General features: G+C 43.7%; 1 protein-coding gene across 1 annotated transcript in view; it reads left to right on the top strand.

The window, feature by feature from the left end:
• LOC308105879 (kalirin-like) overlaps window positions 1-11722 on the top strand; it is a 229571-nt gene extending 217849 nt beyond the window's left edge. Inside the window, 7 exon segments of the mRNA XM_080456807.1 lie at window positions 2209-2343; window positions 2597-2761; window positions 3233-3311; window positions 3720-3771; window positions 4287-4435; window positions 8637-8775; window positions 9660-11722. Coding sequence (XP_080312933.1) covers window positions 2209-2343; window positions 2597-2761; window positions 3233-3311; window positions 3720-3771; window positions 4287-4435; window positions 8637-8775; window positions 9660-10259 — 1319 coding nt within the window. The 3' untranslated portion in view covers window positions 10260-11722.
• The last annotated feature ends 2645 nt before the right edge of the window (window positions 11723-14367 follow it).

The raw sequence follows: 14367 nt of genomic DNA, 5'->3' as shown, positions 1-14367 counted from the left end.
GAGAACATACACACAAAAAAAAAGAAAAACTATTGTCTCAGCATTTGCATTAAAAATATGTAGTAGCCATGTATACTCCCAAAATGCAGTTAGACTGTATACACACTCTCATATATTTGTCACTCCCAGACAAATTACTCTTTTAAAAACCTTGCAATTGGTCAGACGTCATTTGGTGTATTCGGTGGTTACGATAGAGGGCGCTCTTCCGCAACCTGTGACTGATCCCGGGACTCCCGAAGAAGAATACACCTGGAAATCATGTGATTTAAACAAATTCCTAACGTTAACAGATTTATAAAGATACATTAACTCAGATTGCACTTTTGGTGAAAACAAGCCATATTCAACTGCCGATAACTAAAGATGGCAAGATTAATAAAAACGCTGGCAGATGAATCAATGAATGAATTCCTGGCAGTCAATGTGTTAACATGTGATAACCTCTCCATTGGCAGTCAATGTGTTAACATATGATAACCTCTCCATTGTCAAAATGGACATATGTTTTTCGTGCCATAATTTTATATCAGGGGGATCCACATATAACCATTTGTGCTAAATTGAAACCCGTGCGGCATACAGAGGTATTCCTAAAATATATCTATACCTTGATTCCTAATCAGAATCTGCGTCAAAACATATTTGAATATGCATTATATTATGCAATATATTAAATAAATACCATTTATTTCTGTTTTCAACTATTGTTTGACACAGAATCAAATGTTTTATGGTCATGACTGACCAGGAGCCTGGATGGCTTGGTTCCAGGCTTAAAGTAATTTATACATAAATATTTTCGGTAATCTCTATGGGAAAAAAAACTAATGAGCTTTCTATCTGTGGCACCACAAAATGGCCGCCACTGCTATGTCCTATAAGGTGTCAAATAAAATGTGTAGTAAAGTAAAGTACACAATCTTGCCATGACTGATTCATTTCAAATTCATGTGAAAGTTTAGTTTTCAATAAGGGTCAATAGAACAATTTTACTTTGAGTGTTAAGAAACCAGATTGAAATGTGTTCGTTTTTTGGCCCATTTTCCAAAATGTCAACAATCGAAATGAGTCTACATGTAAAAATCATTTAAATGTATTTTATTTAACGCGAGAACAATGGCTTCCATTATAGCATGCTAACTTTCCAGGAATAGAAAGCCTGCGGTTTCTATTAGCTTGGATTCCCCATCGATTTCCGTTTTTCCATTCTTCACAAAGAACCAGGAGATAACGCGATCCAAAGATTTGCTGCTCCATTCACTTCAATGTTAAAGAATAAACTGAGAAAATGTTCACATTTTTCCTATGTTTTGCTATGTATTTTTGAGTGAAATTCAAATTTTCAAACAACAAATGTCAACGAGGTCGCGATGACCTCTTGACATTTTTTAAACCACACCTGAACACCTTCAGTGATTAGCAACAATCAGGGGATCAATCATACTGGAGATAAATATTCTGCGACTACTTGAAAAGGTATGAAATCGTTAAAAATGCTGGCAGAGGCTGCAAACTGTTTTAGAAAACCCCTGGCAGTGAATATGGCATACATGGTTTTAGGGGTAATAAGTTGTAATAAGGGGTGCTGGATCCAAATATGCTTGATCATGGCCAGCTCAGAAATGGCTGATGCCTGAAAATGGACCATTTACAAATGGCGGCCACCACTATGCTGAAATATATATAAAAAACCTATCCTTTTGACTAAACCAGGTATAAACTGGATTGCATCTTGCTTTATTGGGTTTTCTTATATGGGGAATACAATGCCACATTCTGATTTGAGATCAAATGTGAGGAAAGTGCTTAAAACCCTATATTGGGTAAATTGTCATATATTGAAGACAGCACTTCATCGGCTGACACTTGTGAGCCCAGGAGGAGTGCTCATAGGAGGTTAGAGAGAGTGTTGATATGTGAGTCGGTTACCGGTGATGGTGGTTCTAAGAACTCCACGTGGAACATGGCTACGCGTTAGAACCTTCACAAGAATCACGGCCCAATACTGGTACCGCTGAGCCAAACTACGTCCCTGCACCCCTAAAACTTAAAGAGACAGTGCAGTTTCCTGTTTATACGCAGAATCAGAGAAACTGTCTGTCTGTCTCAGACAGACAGACGGACAGACGATTATTGGGAACGAGGGATGGACTCATGGGATGTGTGTTGTGCTTCAACGTGTCTTGTTGTGATTGGTCCATCCAGGTATCCCAGCAGCCCCCTCTAGACCAGTAGCCCAGGAGGCTAGCAGCACAGCGGTCATCGTACACTGGCTCCCCCCACTGGCCGCGTCCGCTAACTGCACTGTTAGCAGCTACACTGTGGAGTTCAGGCAAGAAGGTACTGTGTGTGTGTGTGTGTGTGTGTGTGTGTGTGTGTGTGTGTGTGTGTGTGTGTGTGTGTGTGTGTGTGTGTGTGTGTGTGTGTGTGTGTGTGTGTGTGTGTGTGTGTACATACATGCAGTGAGGGGTTAAGTGTCTTGCTCAAGGACACATTGGCAGTGCCGGGAATGGAACCTGGAACCTTCTGCTTTGTAGGCGGGACATTCAGTCTCTCTTCTCATTGGCTGAATGTCTTTTTCTGTTGTGTCCAGACTCGTTGCTATGGCAGCAGGCGGTGTCCAACACCACAGAGCTGTGTGTCCAGATGGATGACCTCATCCCAGGAGGTCACTACCAGTTCAGGGTCACGGCCTCCAACCCCTGGGGGGTCGGCCCCCCCTCCCAACCCTCCAACATGGTCACTCTGCCTAGCAACAGTAAGATCCTTTATTATTATTATTACTACTATCAACATGGTTACTCTGCCTAGCAACAGTAAGATCCTTTATTATTATTAATATGACTACTATCAACATGGTTACTCTGCCTAGCAACAGTAAGATCCTTTATTATTATTAACATTATTAATATTACTACTATCAACATGGTCACTCTGCCTAGCAACAGTAAGATAATTTATTATTATTAACATTATTAATATTACTGCTATCAACATGGTCACTCTGCCTAGCAACAGTAAGACCCTTTATTATTATTAACATTATTAATATTACTACTATCAACATGGTCACTCTGCCTAGCAACAGTAAGATCCTTTATTATTATTAACATTATTAATATTACTACTATCAACATGTAGAAATAGATGACTTACAAGCCTCCCGTGTGTCTGTCTGTCTGTCTGTCTGTCTGTCTGTCTGTCTGTCTGTCTGTCTGTCTCCATTTAGACTCCGCCTACGATGGCAGTGGCGTCCAATGGAAGGACAACTTTGACTCTCACTTCTCTGAGATCTGTGAAATAGGAAGGTAACGCTCTGACCCCCTGTCCTAGACCCTCTGTCAAAGACCCCTGTCCTAGACCCCCTGTCCTAGACCCCTGTCCTAGACCCCCTGTCCTAGACCCCTGTCCTAGACCCCCTGTCCTAGACCCCCTGTCCAAGACCCCTGTCCTAGACCCCCTGTCCTAGACCCCCTTTCCTAGACCCTCTGTCATAGACCCCCTGTCCTAGAACCCCTGTCCTAGACCCCATGTCCTAGACCCCCTGTCCTAGACCCCCTGTCCTAGACCCCTGTCCTAGACCCCCTGTCCTAGAACCCTGTCCCATGTCTCTTGTTCCAGGACTAAATAACACACTGCTTACACATAGAATGTTTTTTCTCCCTCATTCTTGTCCTCCGTCTGTCTCTGTCCATCATTCTTGTCCTCCATTTCAGAGGAAGGTTTTCTGTGGTGAAGAAATGTGTGAACAAGAGCAGCAAGAAAGAGGTACGTGATGGAGGGATGGATGGAGGTGTATTTTGGATTGGCAGGGACCTTTCCTGTGGCCCCTGGCCTTTCCTGAGGCCCCTGGAGCAATTTATCCATTTTCAATTAATACAAAAAAAGAAGGGGTTAGAGAAGGTTAAAGGTATGGTGTGTGCGATATAAAATGTGAACACACACACACACACACACACACACACACACACACACACACACACACACACACACACACACACATTCAACTGCACGCAAGGTACTTGTTGTTTGTCGTACTATGTTTAACTTACTACTTGTTTATTATTGAAGGTGAGAACCTTGTATAAGCCCTATATGGGGTTCCTTTCTCACCTGCACTTATTTCTGCGTTTTCGTGAATAAATAAATCAACCCTGGATACCGTCGTCATCTCAATACAAACAGGCTACTCAGGGTTCTGAAAGGGTCTGGAAGGAGAAGGAGAAGGTTGTGTATCTTGTTTGTATTGGTGTCTATGTGTTTGTGTGTGTGTGTACTTCCAGGTAGCGGTGAAGTGCGTCAGTAAGAAGATGCAGAAGAAGGAGCAGGTCTCCCACGAGGCCGACCTCCTCAGCCACGTCCAGGGTCACCTGGTGGTGGCGCTGTTGGACACCTATGAGACGCCCACCTCTCTGATGCTGGTGATGGAGCTGTAAGTGTACACACACACACACACACACACACACACACACACACACACACACACACACACACACACACACACACACACACACACATAAAGCGGTTAAGTGATGTGCGCACATCCAAACATTTCAACGGGTGTTGGATCCGACTAAATAAGCATGAACAAAAGGAAAAGGTCCACACACCGTGCAGACCCTTTCAGACCTCCTGTCAGACCTCCTCCAGGCTTACACCTTATATATATATATATATGTGTGTATATATATATATATATATATATATATATATATATATATATATATATATATATATATATATATATATATATATATATATATATATATATTTATATATGTATATGTATATGTATATGTGTATATATATATATATATATATATATATATATATATAAATGTGTGTGTGTGTGTGTGTGTGCGTGTGTGTGTGTGTGTGTGTACACACACTTCAGTAGAAAAAAACGAAACATACTTGGTCAAATTTGGAGACAGGTGCTGTACACAACTGTAACCTGCTTGTGTTGGCCAGGGGCATGGCCACAATAATCACATGCTGCAATGTCGTTCTGGGTTTCATACATAGCTAGGCGGAAAATTGATACCATAGTGCACTTGGTGATACAAGCGCGAAATTTGGCACAGATGACCTTCATATGACCCTAATTGATAATCAACCTCTGGCCACGCGGAATTCCTAAGATTTCAAGATGGCCACCACCAGTTTTCAAAATGGCTGCAACTGGGCCAATGTGTTGGACTATATCGCTTTGCTGGCGCTTATTTTAATATAAGAGAATATGTTCTGGAGGTATTCCTACCAAGTAAGATAAAAAATAACATTAGGTTCCAATATGGCGGCATATTTTCCAATATGGCTGCCGATAAATTGCAGAAATGTGCATTTGCTTATGGTTTATCCACATGAGCTTGTAGTACATGTATTTGTATTAATTACCATACACAGAATCCATTTATGGAACATTTGAAAGTGATTTATTAGCTTGGTAAAGCTTAGTGCTTACTTTTTGTTTTGTTATTAAGTCATTATAAACACATTCTCATTTACAATGGTGGCTGGGCAAGTGACAGGCCAGTGTACTAGCAACTGCAACCACAGAGGGGTGTGCAGATAAGTCCAAACTTAAAGCATTTGCAGTGGCCAGAACATGCTTTTTTACATCCACATCGTGTCAGCTCCTGGCATGATTTGGCCACTGCTGGAAGATCCGTCCAGTGTGGAAGCCAGGTTCTGTCCTTCTGGTGCCATCCCCAGTGGATTGGACTTGGCAAAACAGGACTGCACAAGAGTGACTGGCCCCATACATGTCCTGCTTGGAATGCAGCTCTCTTGCAGTGTTCCTTCAGAGCAGCTCTTGTTGGTGGAATGCAGTCATATGATCGCTGCTTTCTGGCAAACAAATCTAGTCGTGCCTCATTCACTTCCTTGTAGGAACTACTCCTATCGTACATGAGTACTACGAACTCCTCAATGACTTGTATGTCTTCATCAGTTACTGCAACAGGTGTTGAACCTAATTTGGTGAAGACAGGGGATATGTTCTCAAACACGTTCCATGTCTGCCATGCTGACCTTTTCCCCTTTCCATGGAAGGACGAAACTGTATCGCATCCGCTGAATGCATGAAAGAAGGAAAGACCTGATGACTTTGATCCAATAGCTGATGCAATTTCATGGATTGGGATCCATCTGTGGTCCTTCCCGCTTCCAAAGGCAATCCACAGCTTTTTCAAGCCAAGTCTTTGAACTATCGAAACTGCTATGACAACAACGTCAGTATCTGAGCTGCGGATGATGGCATCTGACGCACCATGATTTGCAGCATGGGCTGCATGAAGGAACATCCTTGTGTCAGCTTCCTCGTGTGTGCAGCCCTGTAAGTCAGACACATCATGGTCATCTAAGTTGCAAAGTACTGCATTTCCCATTGTGACAATAGTGCAAGTTTCATTCTGTGTGTCCCTGGAAGCAATTTTCTGTCTGTGTGTCCATTGCTATGGGTTAGGGTGTCTACGGACCAAGAAGAACACAGAGCAAACACAGGGCTTAAATAGACAGGGATTAACAGGATACAGGTGAACTCGACAGACAATCAACACTGGGATAGGCTGGGGGACTAAGAGGACACAGGTGGAAACACTGACAATATCACAGGACTGGTAAGACAAGGCAGGTAACAGTAACTAGGCTTCAAAACAGAGGCACTAATGACCAGAAAACATTACATTTCTGCAATTTATCGGCAGCCATATTGGAAAATATGCCGCCATTTTGGAACCTAATGTTATTTTTTATCTTACTTGGTAGAAATACCTCGAGAACACATTCTCTTATATAAAAATAAGCCCCAGCAAAGCGATATAGTCCTAACACATTGGCCCAGTTGCAGCCATTTTGAAAACTGGTGGTGGCCATCTTGAAATCTTAGGAATTCTGCGTGGCCAGAGGTTGATTATCAATTAGGGTCATATGAAGGTCATCTGTGCCAAATTTCGCGCTTGTATCACCAAGTGCACTATCGTGTATTGAAAACGGCATAATTCCGCCTAGCTAACACATCACATGTGCACTCCAGGCACCTGCCTAATATACCGCGCTTGTCTTTCATATTTGTTTTTAATATACAGCAAGTGTTCTCTATTGATGATGCGTCGCGAGCAGCGCGAGTTTTTAGCGGTGCTATTAAGTGAACTACTTCAGATAACTCATTTCTTTAACCAGCACGGGTAGCTTCTGTGTAAATCGTCGGACTCTGAATCCGTGCACTCCGTTGTCCGCCGGATCGAATCCCACTCCAAGCAGTAATTTTCCGCGATGCAACGTTACTTCTTGCGGTCAATTTATTTACTCGAAGTAAGGTTAGGAATAAGATTAGTGTATAATAGACATCATTTTACTGAGGTAAATGTCATTGATATTTTTGGGGGAGGGTCATTCTTTTTTTTTTAATCACTTGGGGAGGGTGATTGATTTTTTTTCCCATTCAGAGGGAGGGTCATGGCGTTTTAAATTAGGGCACATATATTTCCTCCAGGGACCCCCTTCTGTAAATTTCGACTGGTCCCTAAGCGGACCCTCGGCGATAGAGCTTTCAGTGTGGCAGCCCCCCCAACCAGTGGTGGAAAGTATCTAAGTACATTTACTTAAGTATTGTACTTGTACTTCACCCACTTTTTTACCTTGTAAACCTGTGATGTGACAATAAAACTGATTCTGATTCTGATTCTGTACTTAAGTACAATTTTGAGGTGTTTTTACTTTACTTGAGTATTTACAATTTCCAATACTTTTACTTCTACTCCACTACATCTCAGAGGCAAATAATGTACTACAATTACTCCACTACAATTATATGAAAACTTTAGTTACTAGTTACTTTTCAGATCATTATTATAAAACATACATTAACCACTTTAGCTCTATTTTATACCTAGGCTATTTGAAAATAGCCGATCTACAAGCTCACAACGCGTTGCGATGCGACGCGTTGTGACCTTGTAGATCTGCTATTTTCAAACATTTTTGTACTTTTACTTTTGGTACTTTAAGATCATTTTGATGCCAATACTTTTGTACTTTTACAACTCAACTACATTTTGAATTCTGGACTTTTACTCGTAATGGTGTATCTCTACATTGAAGTATTGATTATTTTACTTAAGTAAATAATTTGAGTACTTTTTCCTGCCCCCAACCCTCTGGAACTCTCTCTCCATGGAGATTGGCCAGGCGCCAACACTGGACTCTTTCAAGTCCGCACTGAAGAGACACTTGTTCACTCAGGCTTTTGGCAAATAGTTTGTTTATTTTTTGTTAATGTGAAGCCTCCTTGGGTTTTTGGAAGGTGCTTTGTAAATTCAAGTTAGTATTATTATTAACTTTTAGACGCCACACAGGTCTTCATGAGAAATAGACATTGTGAGAAACCATTGTCCTGGTGCCTAAAACGTGTTCTAGTTGAAACAGATATTTATAGATACGATAACATTTGAAAAAGATTCAGGTTGGGTTTAGGATTAAACATTTAAAAAGGCAGGTTTAGGTATCAGAGATACAGAGTCATGCCTGATTTACACTTAGTTGTGTGCTGGTGTCGTGTGCCGAAAAATAACCGATCTACAACCTTTTTATCAGTGTCATAAAGAGTGTGTGTGTTGTGTGTGTGTGTGTAGCCTGGAGGACGGCCGTCTCCTAGACCACCTGGTGGGACACGAGGAGCTGCTGGAGGAGAAGGTGTCCTTCTTCATCAGAGACACTCTGGAGGCTCTGCAGCATCTGCACACCTGTAGGGTAGCCCACCTGGACCTGAAGGTATTACTGTAGGGTAGCCCACCTGGACCTGAAGGTATTACTGTAGGGTAGTCTCATGGACCTGAAGGGGTGTGTGTTAGTAGAGTTGTGAGGTAAAGTAGATAATATGATAATTAGACATTTTGACGACCATTTTCCTGATCCTCACAAAAGAAAGGGTTGTTTTATGGTACAAAAAAAAAAGAATAAAAACTAGACATTTAGAAGTCTGTCTCTGTGTCTCCTCCTCCTCCTCAGTGTCTCCTCCTCCTCCTCAGTGTCTCTGTGTCTCCTCCTCCTCCTCAGTGTCTCTGTGTCTCCTCCTCCTCAGTGTCTCTGTGTCTCCTCCTCCTCCTCAGTGTCTCTGTGTCTCCTCCTCCTCCTCCTCCTCAGTGTCTCTGTGTCTCCTCCTCCTCCTCCTCCTCAGTGTCTCTGTGTCTCCTCCTCCTCCTCAGTGTCTCTGTGTCTCCTCCTCCTCCTTAGTGTCTCTGTGTCTCCTCCTCCTCAGTGTCTCCTCCTCCTCCTCCTCCTCAGTGTAGCTGTCTCCTCCTCCTCCTCCTCAGTGTCTCTGTGTCTCCTCCTCAGTGTCTCTGTTTCTCCTCCTCCTCCTCAGTGTCTCCTCCTCCTCAGTGTCTCTGTGTCTCCTCCTCCTCCTCTGTGTCTCTGTGTCTCCTCCTCCTCCTCAGTGTCTTTGTGTCTCTTTGTCTCCTCCTCCTCAGTGTCACAGTGTCTCTGTGTCTCCTCCTCCTCAGTGTCTCTGTGTCTCCTCCTCCTCCTCCTCAGTGTCTATGTCTCCTCCTCCTCCTCCTCAGTGTCTCTGTGTCTCCTCCTCCTCCTCCTCCTCCTCAGTGTCTCTGTGCCTCCTCTTCCTCCTCCTAACTCGTGTCTGTGTCTCCCCCTCACAGCCAGAGAACCTCCTGGTGGACCTCCGCTCCTCCTCCTCGCCGTCGGTGAAGCTGGTGGACTTCGGCGACGCGGCGCGGCTGTCGGCGCAGCGCCGGCACGTCCACCTGTTGCTTGGCAACGCCGAGTTCGCCGCGCCAGAGCTGGTCCGGGGCGCGGCCGTCTCCGTGGCGGCGGACGTGTGGGGCGTGGGCGTGCTGGCCTACGTGGCGCTCAGCGGCGTCTCGCCCTTCCTGGACGAGTCGCCCGAGGAGACGTGCGTCAACATCTGCCGCCTGGACTTCTGCTTCCCCGACCAGTACTTTGGCGGCGTGAGCCAGGCGGCGCGCGACTTCGTGACGTCGGTGCTGCGCGAGGACCCCCGGAAGAGGCCCAGCGCCACGGGCTGCCTGCAGCACCCGTGGGTGGGGCGGGGGGGGGCGGGGCGGCCGGGGGGCAGCGGCACGCCCGCGCACGGCGGCGGCGAGTACTACTCGCCGACGCCGCTGGACAGGACGCGCCTGGCGGCGTTCGTGGACCGCCGGCGGCAGCATCTCCACGACGTCCGGCCCGTCGCCAACATCAAAGGACTGGTCAGCGGCGGCTTGGGGAACACCATGTGACACACCCATGTGACACACCCATGTGACACACCCATGTGACATTGTTACTTAATCCATTTCATCCAGGAACGCATCTGTGTGTCATTTTAAGATTTCTTTGGCTATTCGGAAAAATAGCAGATCTACAAGCTCATAGTGCAGCAGCGAGTGCCTCGCTATGAGCTTGTAGATCTGCTATTTTGGAATAGCCAAAGAAATCTTAAAATGACACACAGATGCGTTCCGGGTCTTCGTGGATTAAAGGGATGTTTCAATAAAGTGTCCAATCAGAACTCACCACTGAAGACCGTGAGACCTAATAATGATGCTGTACCTTTAACTACAGCTTCATACAGGTGATCAGAGACGTTATTGGCTCTTCAGTGGAACATCAGTGGAATGTTGGGGGGGGATTTACCAGTTTTGAAATGGTACCAGGTGTGAATTGGCCTCATTTCACACCTGGCAAATCAGGCCCGGCAACGATGGGTGGGTGGGTGGGGAGGAAAAAAAGACTTTACAGGGAAAGTAAAGTGAAGAGAAGTGTGAAGAATGTCAGAGGTCATGTCTGTATGTAAAAAAAACTTTTCAGGAAATGGAATGAAAATCGCTCAGAAATAGATAGGCTTGTAGATCGGCTATTTTCCACTACTTTTTGCTTGACACTCTTGTAATAGAACTAGAGCATTAAAGGACGACTTCACCCATTTTCAACCTATCATATAATAGGTCCTCACTAATGCTCATGATAAAATGATTTAAAAAAAATCTACTTGGTTTGTGTCTCATAGGAGGGCTGTGGACAATCCAGAAAACCTGTCTACCAGTGACATCATCGTTAGGCAGGATTTTTTTTCTCCAGAAAGATTCATTTTTTTTAATTCCGATTTTTAGTAAGGCAATGGAATGCATTGCAACTTTCCAGGAATACAAAGCCTGCAGATTCCCCATCGATGATGTCACTGGTAGACGGGTTTCTGAACTGTCTACAGCCCTCCTCTGAGACACAGACTGATTAGATTTTTTTTTTTACCATTTTATCATGAGCATTAGTGAGGACCAATTATATGAAGATAGGTTGAAAATGGGTGAAGTCATCCTTTAAATGTAATGATGTAACTATAATGTATTATGAACTAGGGCATTAAATGACAAAAAAAATATTAAAAGTTACTTTCCACCACTGACTGGACCACACCTCCTCCTGCTCCTCCTCCTCCTCCTCTCCTCTCTTCCTCTTTTTATCGCATCCAGAAATGTAAAGGTATAATGCTCCGGGGATCCTAGTTTTTTGACAGTCTCTTAAAAAAAAAAAAAAAAAAAACTGATGTACAGGTTGAAACAACCTTCTAAGCTGTTGTTTGTTTTTGTAACCAGCCTGCGCTGAATTTAACGTGGACGTGCGTTTGTGCCCCCGTGCACGTGTTTGCGCACGCTTTCATGTTAAATTTGCGCAGGACAGCAAAAAATAAATAAATGAATGAATTAAATTAACGCATCGATAGTTTTTGACTGTGTGTGTAAATACACAGTCCTAATACACAGGCCTCAAGAAAGGGCCGTGCACTTCCGTTTATATTTATAACCCTACCCAGGAAAGGGGGCGCGACTGTGGAAAGCGGGCGCCTGTAAAAAAAAAAAGCTGAGGCCAGTGTGGGCGTCAGAATGACAAGTCACAGGGTGCTGTATTCCTGTGACGCCACTAGATGGAGTGGGCCTTGTGGATCACAGGTCACGGTGCAGAATGCGCTTGTACAGAAGACGCCTTAACAGACAACGTCACACTGATAAGAACCAGTATGCGCACGCAGGTCGGCAGCAAAAGAACCCCACTGCTCATAAGATGCAATGTAAAAGTGGTCACAGCCTCACGTGTAAAAATGCATCACATCAAACTGTCAGATGCTGTTTTTCTCCCAGTATGGAGGAAGAATGCTTAGGATTTTTACTGTGATCTCTCGCTCTTGAAGTATATATATTGGTTTCTGTTGTGTGTAAACAATAAAAACAATTTAAAGCAGTTGTCCCCCAAACCACACCTCCAGTGGCTGTCATAAGAACGGAGGGAGCGCTCTATGATCATGGCACCAGAACCTGCTTGGCTCGCGCAGCTGCAGCCAGTCAAGCCTAATTTATGCGCCGTCCCGCGAAGGTGTCGCGCGCAGATAACGGCCGAGAATAGCAGACCTCCAAACTCACAGCGGTCGCATCCGCGACGTGGTTGTGAGCTTGTATGTCAGCTGTTCTCGGTGCGCAATATCGCGATGAAGTATATATGTCTCGCTAGGGCGCACCTCACAAGAAAATAGCTTTATCTCTGTTCCTCTTGCTTTACGGCAAAAACAAGCTTCATTGAAATGGCCACAGCTCTGCAATGGATTACGACAAGCGCATATTATAATTTTTCTCGTATACTACGACCGCACCGTGAGTGTGATGAGCAGATCTCCGTGGGGACGGCGGTCACGGAGAATATATCCATGAATTTTCAAAGGTACAGTAAAATCGTTCGTTCTGCTGGCATGGGGATGAAAAACTATGTTTTAAATCTGGCAGTCAATGTGTTAAATACGTGGTGAAATAAAAAAATACGTTGTTCACACTTTCAGAGCATATCCGCAGTCATAATGAGGACATATCTATCATTAGATGACAATAAAATAGAAAAAACACCCGTTTTGTGTATTCTCATGTCAAAAGTCTCTTATAGTCGTACATTTTGTGTTACTTCCTGTAAACGCAATGTGTGATGACATAGATACTCGTATGAATATGAATAAATCTGGATTTCATTCACCTGTTTGATTCCCATAGCTCACGCTTGATTTCAATCAGGGAGACACTGTTGGGCTGCTACGTTATTTATCCCATTGGTTCTCAAAGTGCGTCACAATCATTTTAACCCCTTTATCCATATATTATAATTTGGCTATTAAAAATGTAACATTTGTTACTCAAATCTTTGCTTCTGGGGGTCCCTGGAACAAGATATTTTGAGATGGGGTCCGTGGGAAAATACTTATAATTTTTGGGGTCCTTGACATGAAAAAGTTTTGGAACCACTGCTTTATCCAGCTAAAGATGACGTCCAGATGGTGCATTACTTGTTTTAAACATAATCAGCACACTATAATATATCTGAAAACAATTTAGGTTAAAAATAAGCAATGTACAGTAGTAACAAACTGCCGCTCTCTTTCTACCTCGGGTTGCGTGAGATGCTGGGCATGCAGCCTACAAACCAAGGAAGCTAAATTAAGGAAAGGACACCGACGCCATTTTCTCTATCCAGCAATTCCAGCCGGCAGATTGGTCACACTGGGTGGCAAACTGAAGCCGGGACTTTGATGGAATACATTGCCGTCCATGAGGCCTGATTATGGATCCCACCAACGCTCCAGGATTTAGACCCGTGAAGTATCCCTTCAAACATAAGTTCCATATAATTAATCATATTCCATAACTGAGATACAGAATTAGGCGGATCTGAGCTTGTGGAAAATTACCCAGGTTTGGAGCATAATGTTACCCCCTAGATTCGAATACCAGATGCCTGTCTCTGCTATTGATGTGTTGATCAGTCAACCCTTTAAGATCCTGGTCTTTGTCCTGGAGCTGGAGCTCCCGGCTTTAAGTGTGAACCCAAAACAAGTCGTTGAGCCAAACCTTTTGTTACCAAGCGGCGGATTACAATACTATTGTCCTTATGCAAGGTGAAGGCATCTGTTCTACCATCTCTAAAAAGATCTCTGTGTGGTTGGAGGAGTAACCAGCTAAAATGTTTACCCACTAATTATTCTTCTCTTTTAGGTCTGCAGTATGTAGTTAAAATGAGTAAAGTCTTGATAACTATGACCTGTGTTGTAAACAAAGAGAAACATCAGTTAAGGGAAGTGGTCAGTCTTAGAGTGACTGCTGGGTTTTATTTGACTCATTGTATTCTTAAACTGCTGTTTGCAATCATGAAAGTATATAGTGTGTGGGCTTATTATAAAGCTTAAGAGATGTTGAACAAGGATTACTAAACAAGGTTTTGTGCAAAAGTAAAGTTTGATAATTGGACATAATACAAATTTGTACACTGTAAAGACATGCAAATCAGAGTGTGGGCGGGGGGCTTGGCCACGAC

The sequence above is a fragment of the Gymnoscopelus braueri genome, assembly GCF_963280865.1.
Source record: "Gymnoscopelus braueri genome assembly, chromosome: 18".
Taxonomy (NCBI): domain Eukaryota; kingdom Metazoa; phylum Chordata; class Actinopteri; order Myctophiformes; family Myctophidae; genus Gymnoscopelus; species Gymnoscopelus braueri.
This window is presented reverse-complemented; position numbering and strand designations above follow the sequence as displayed.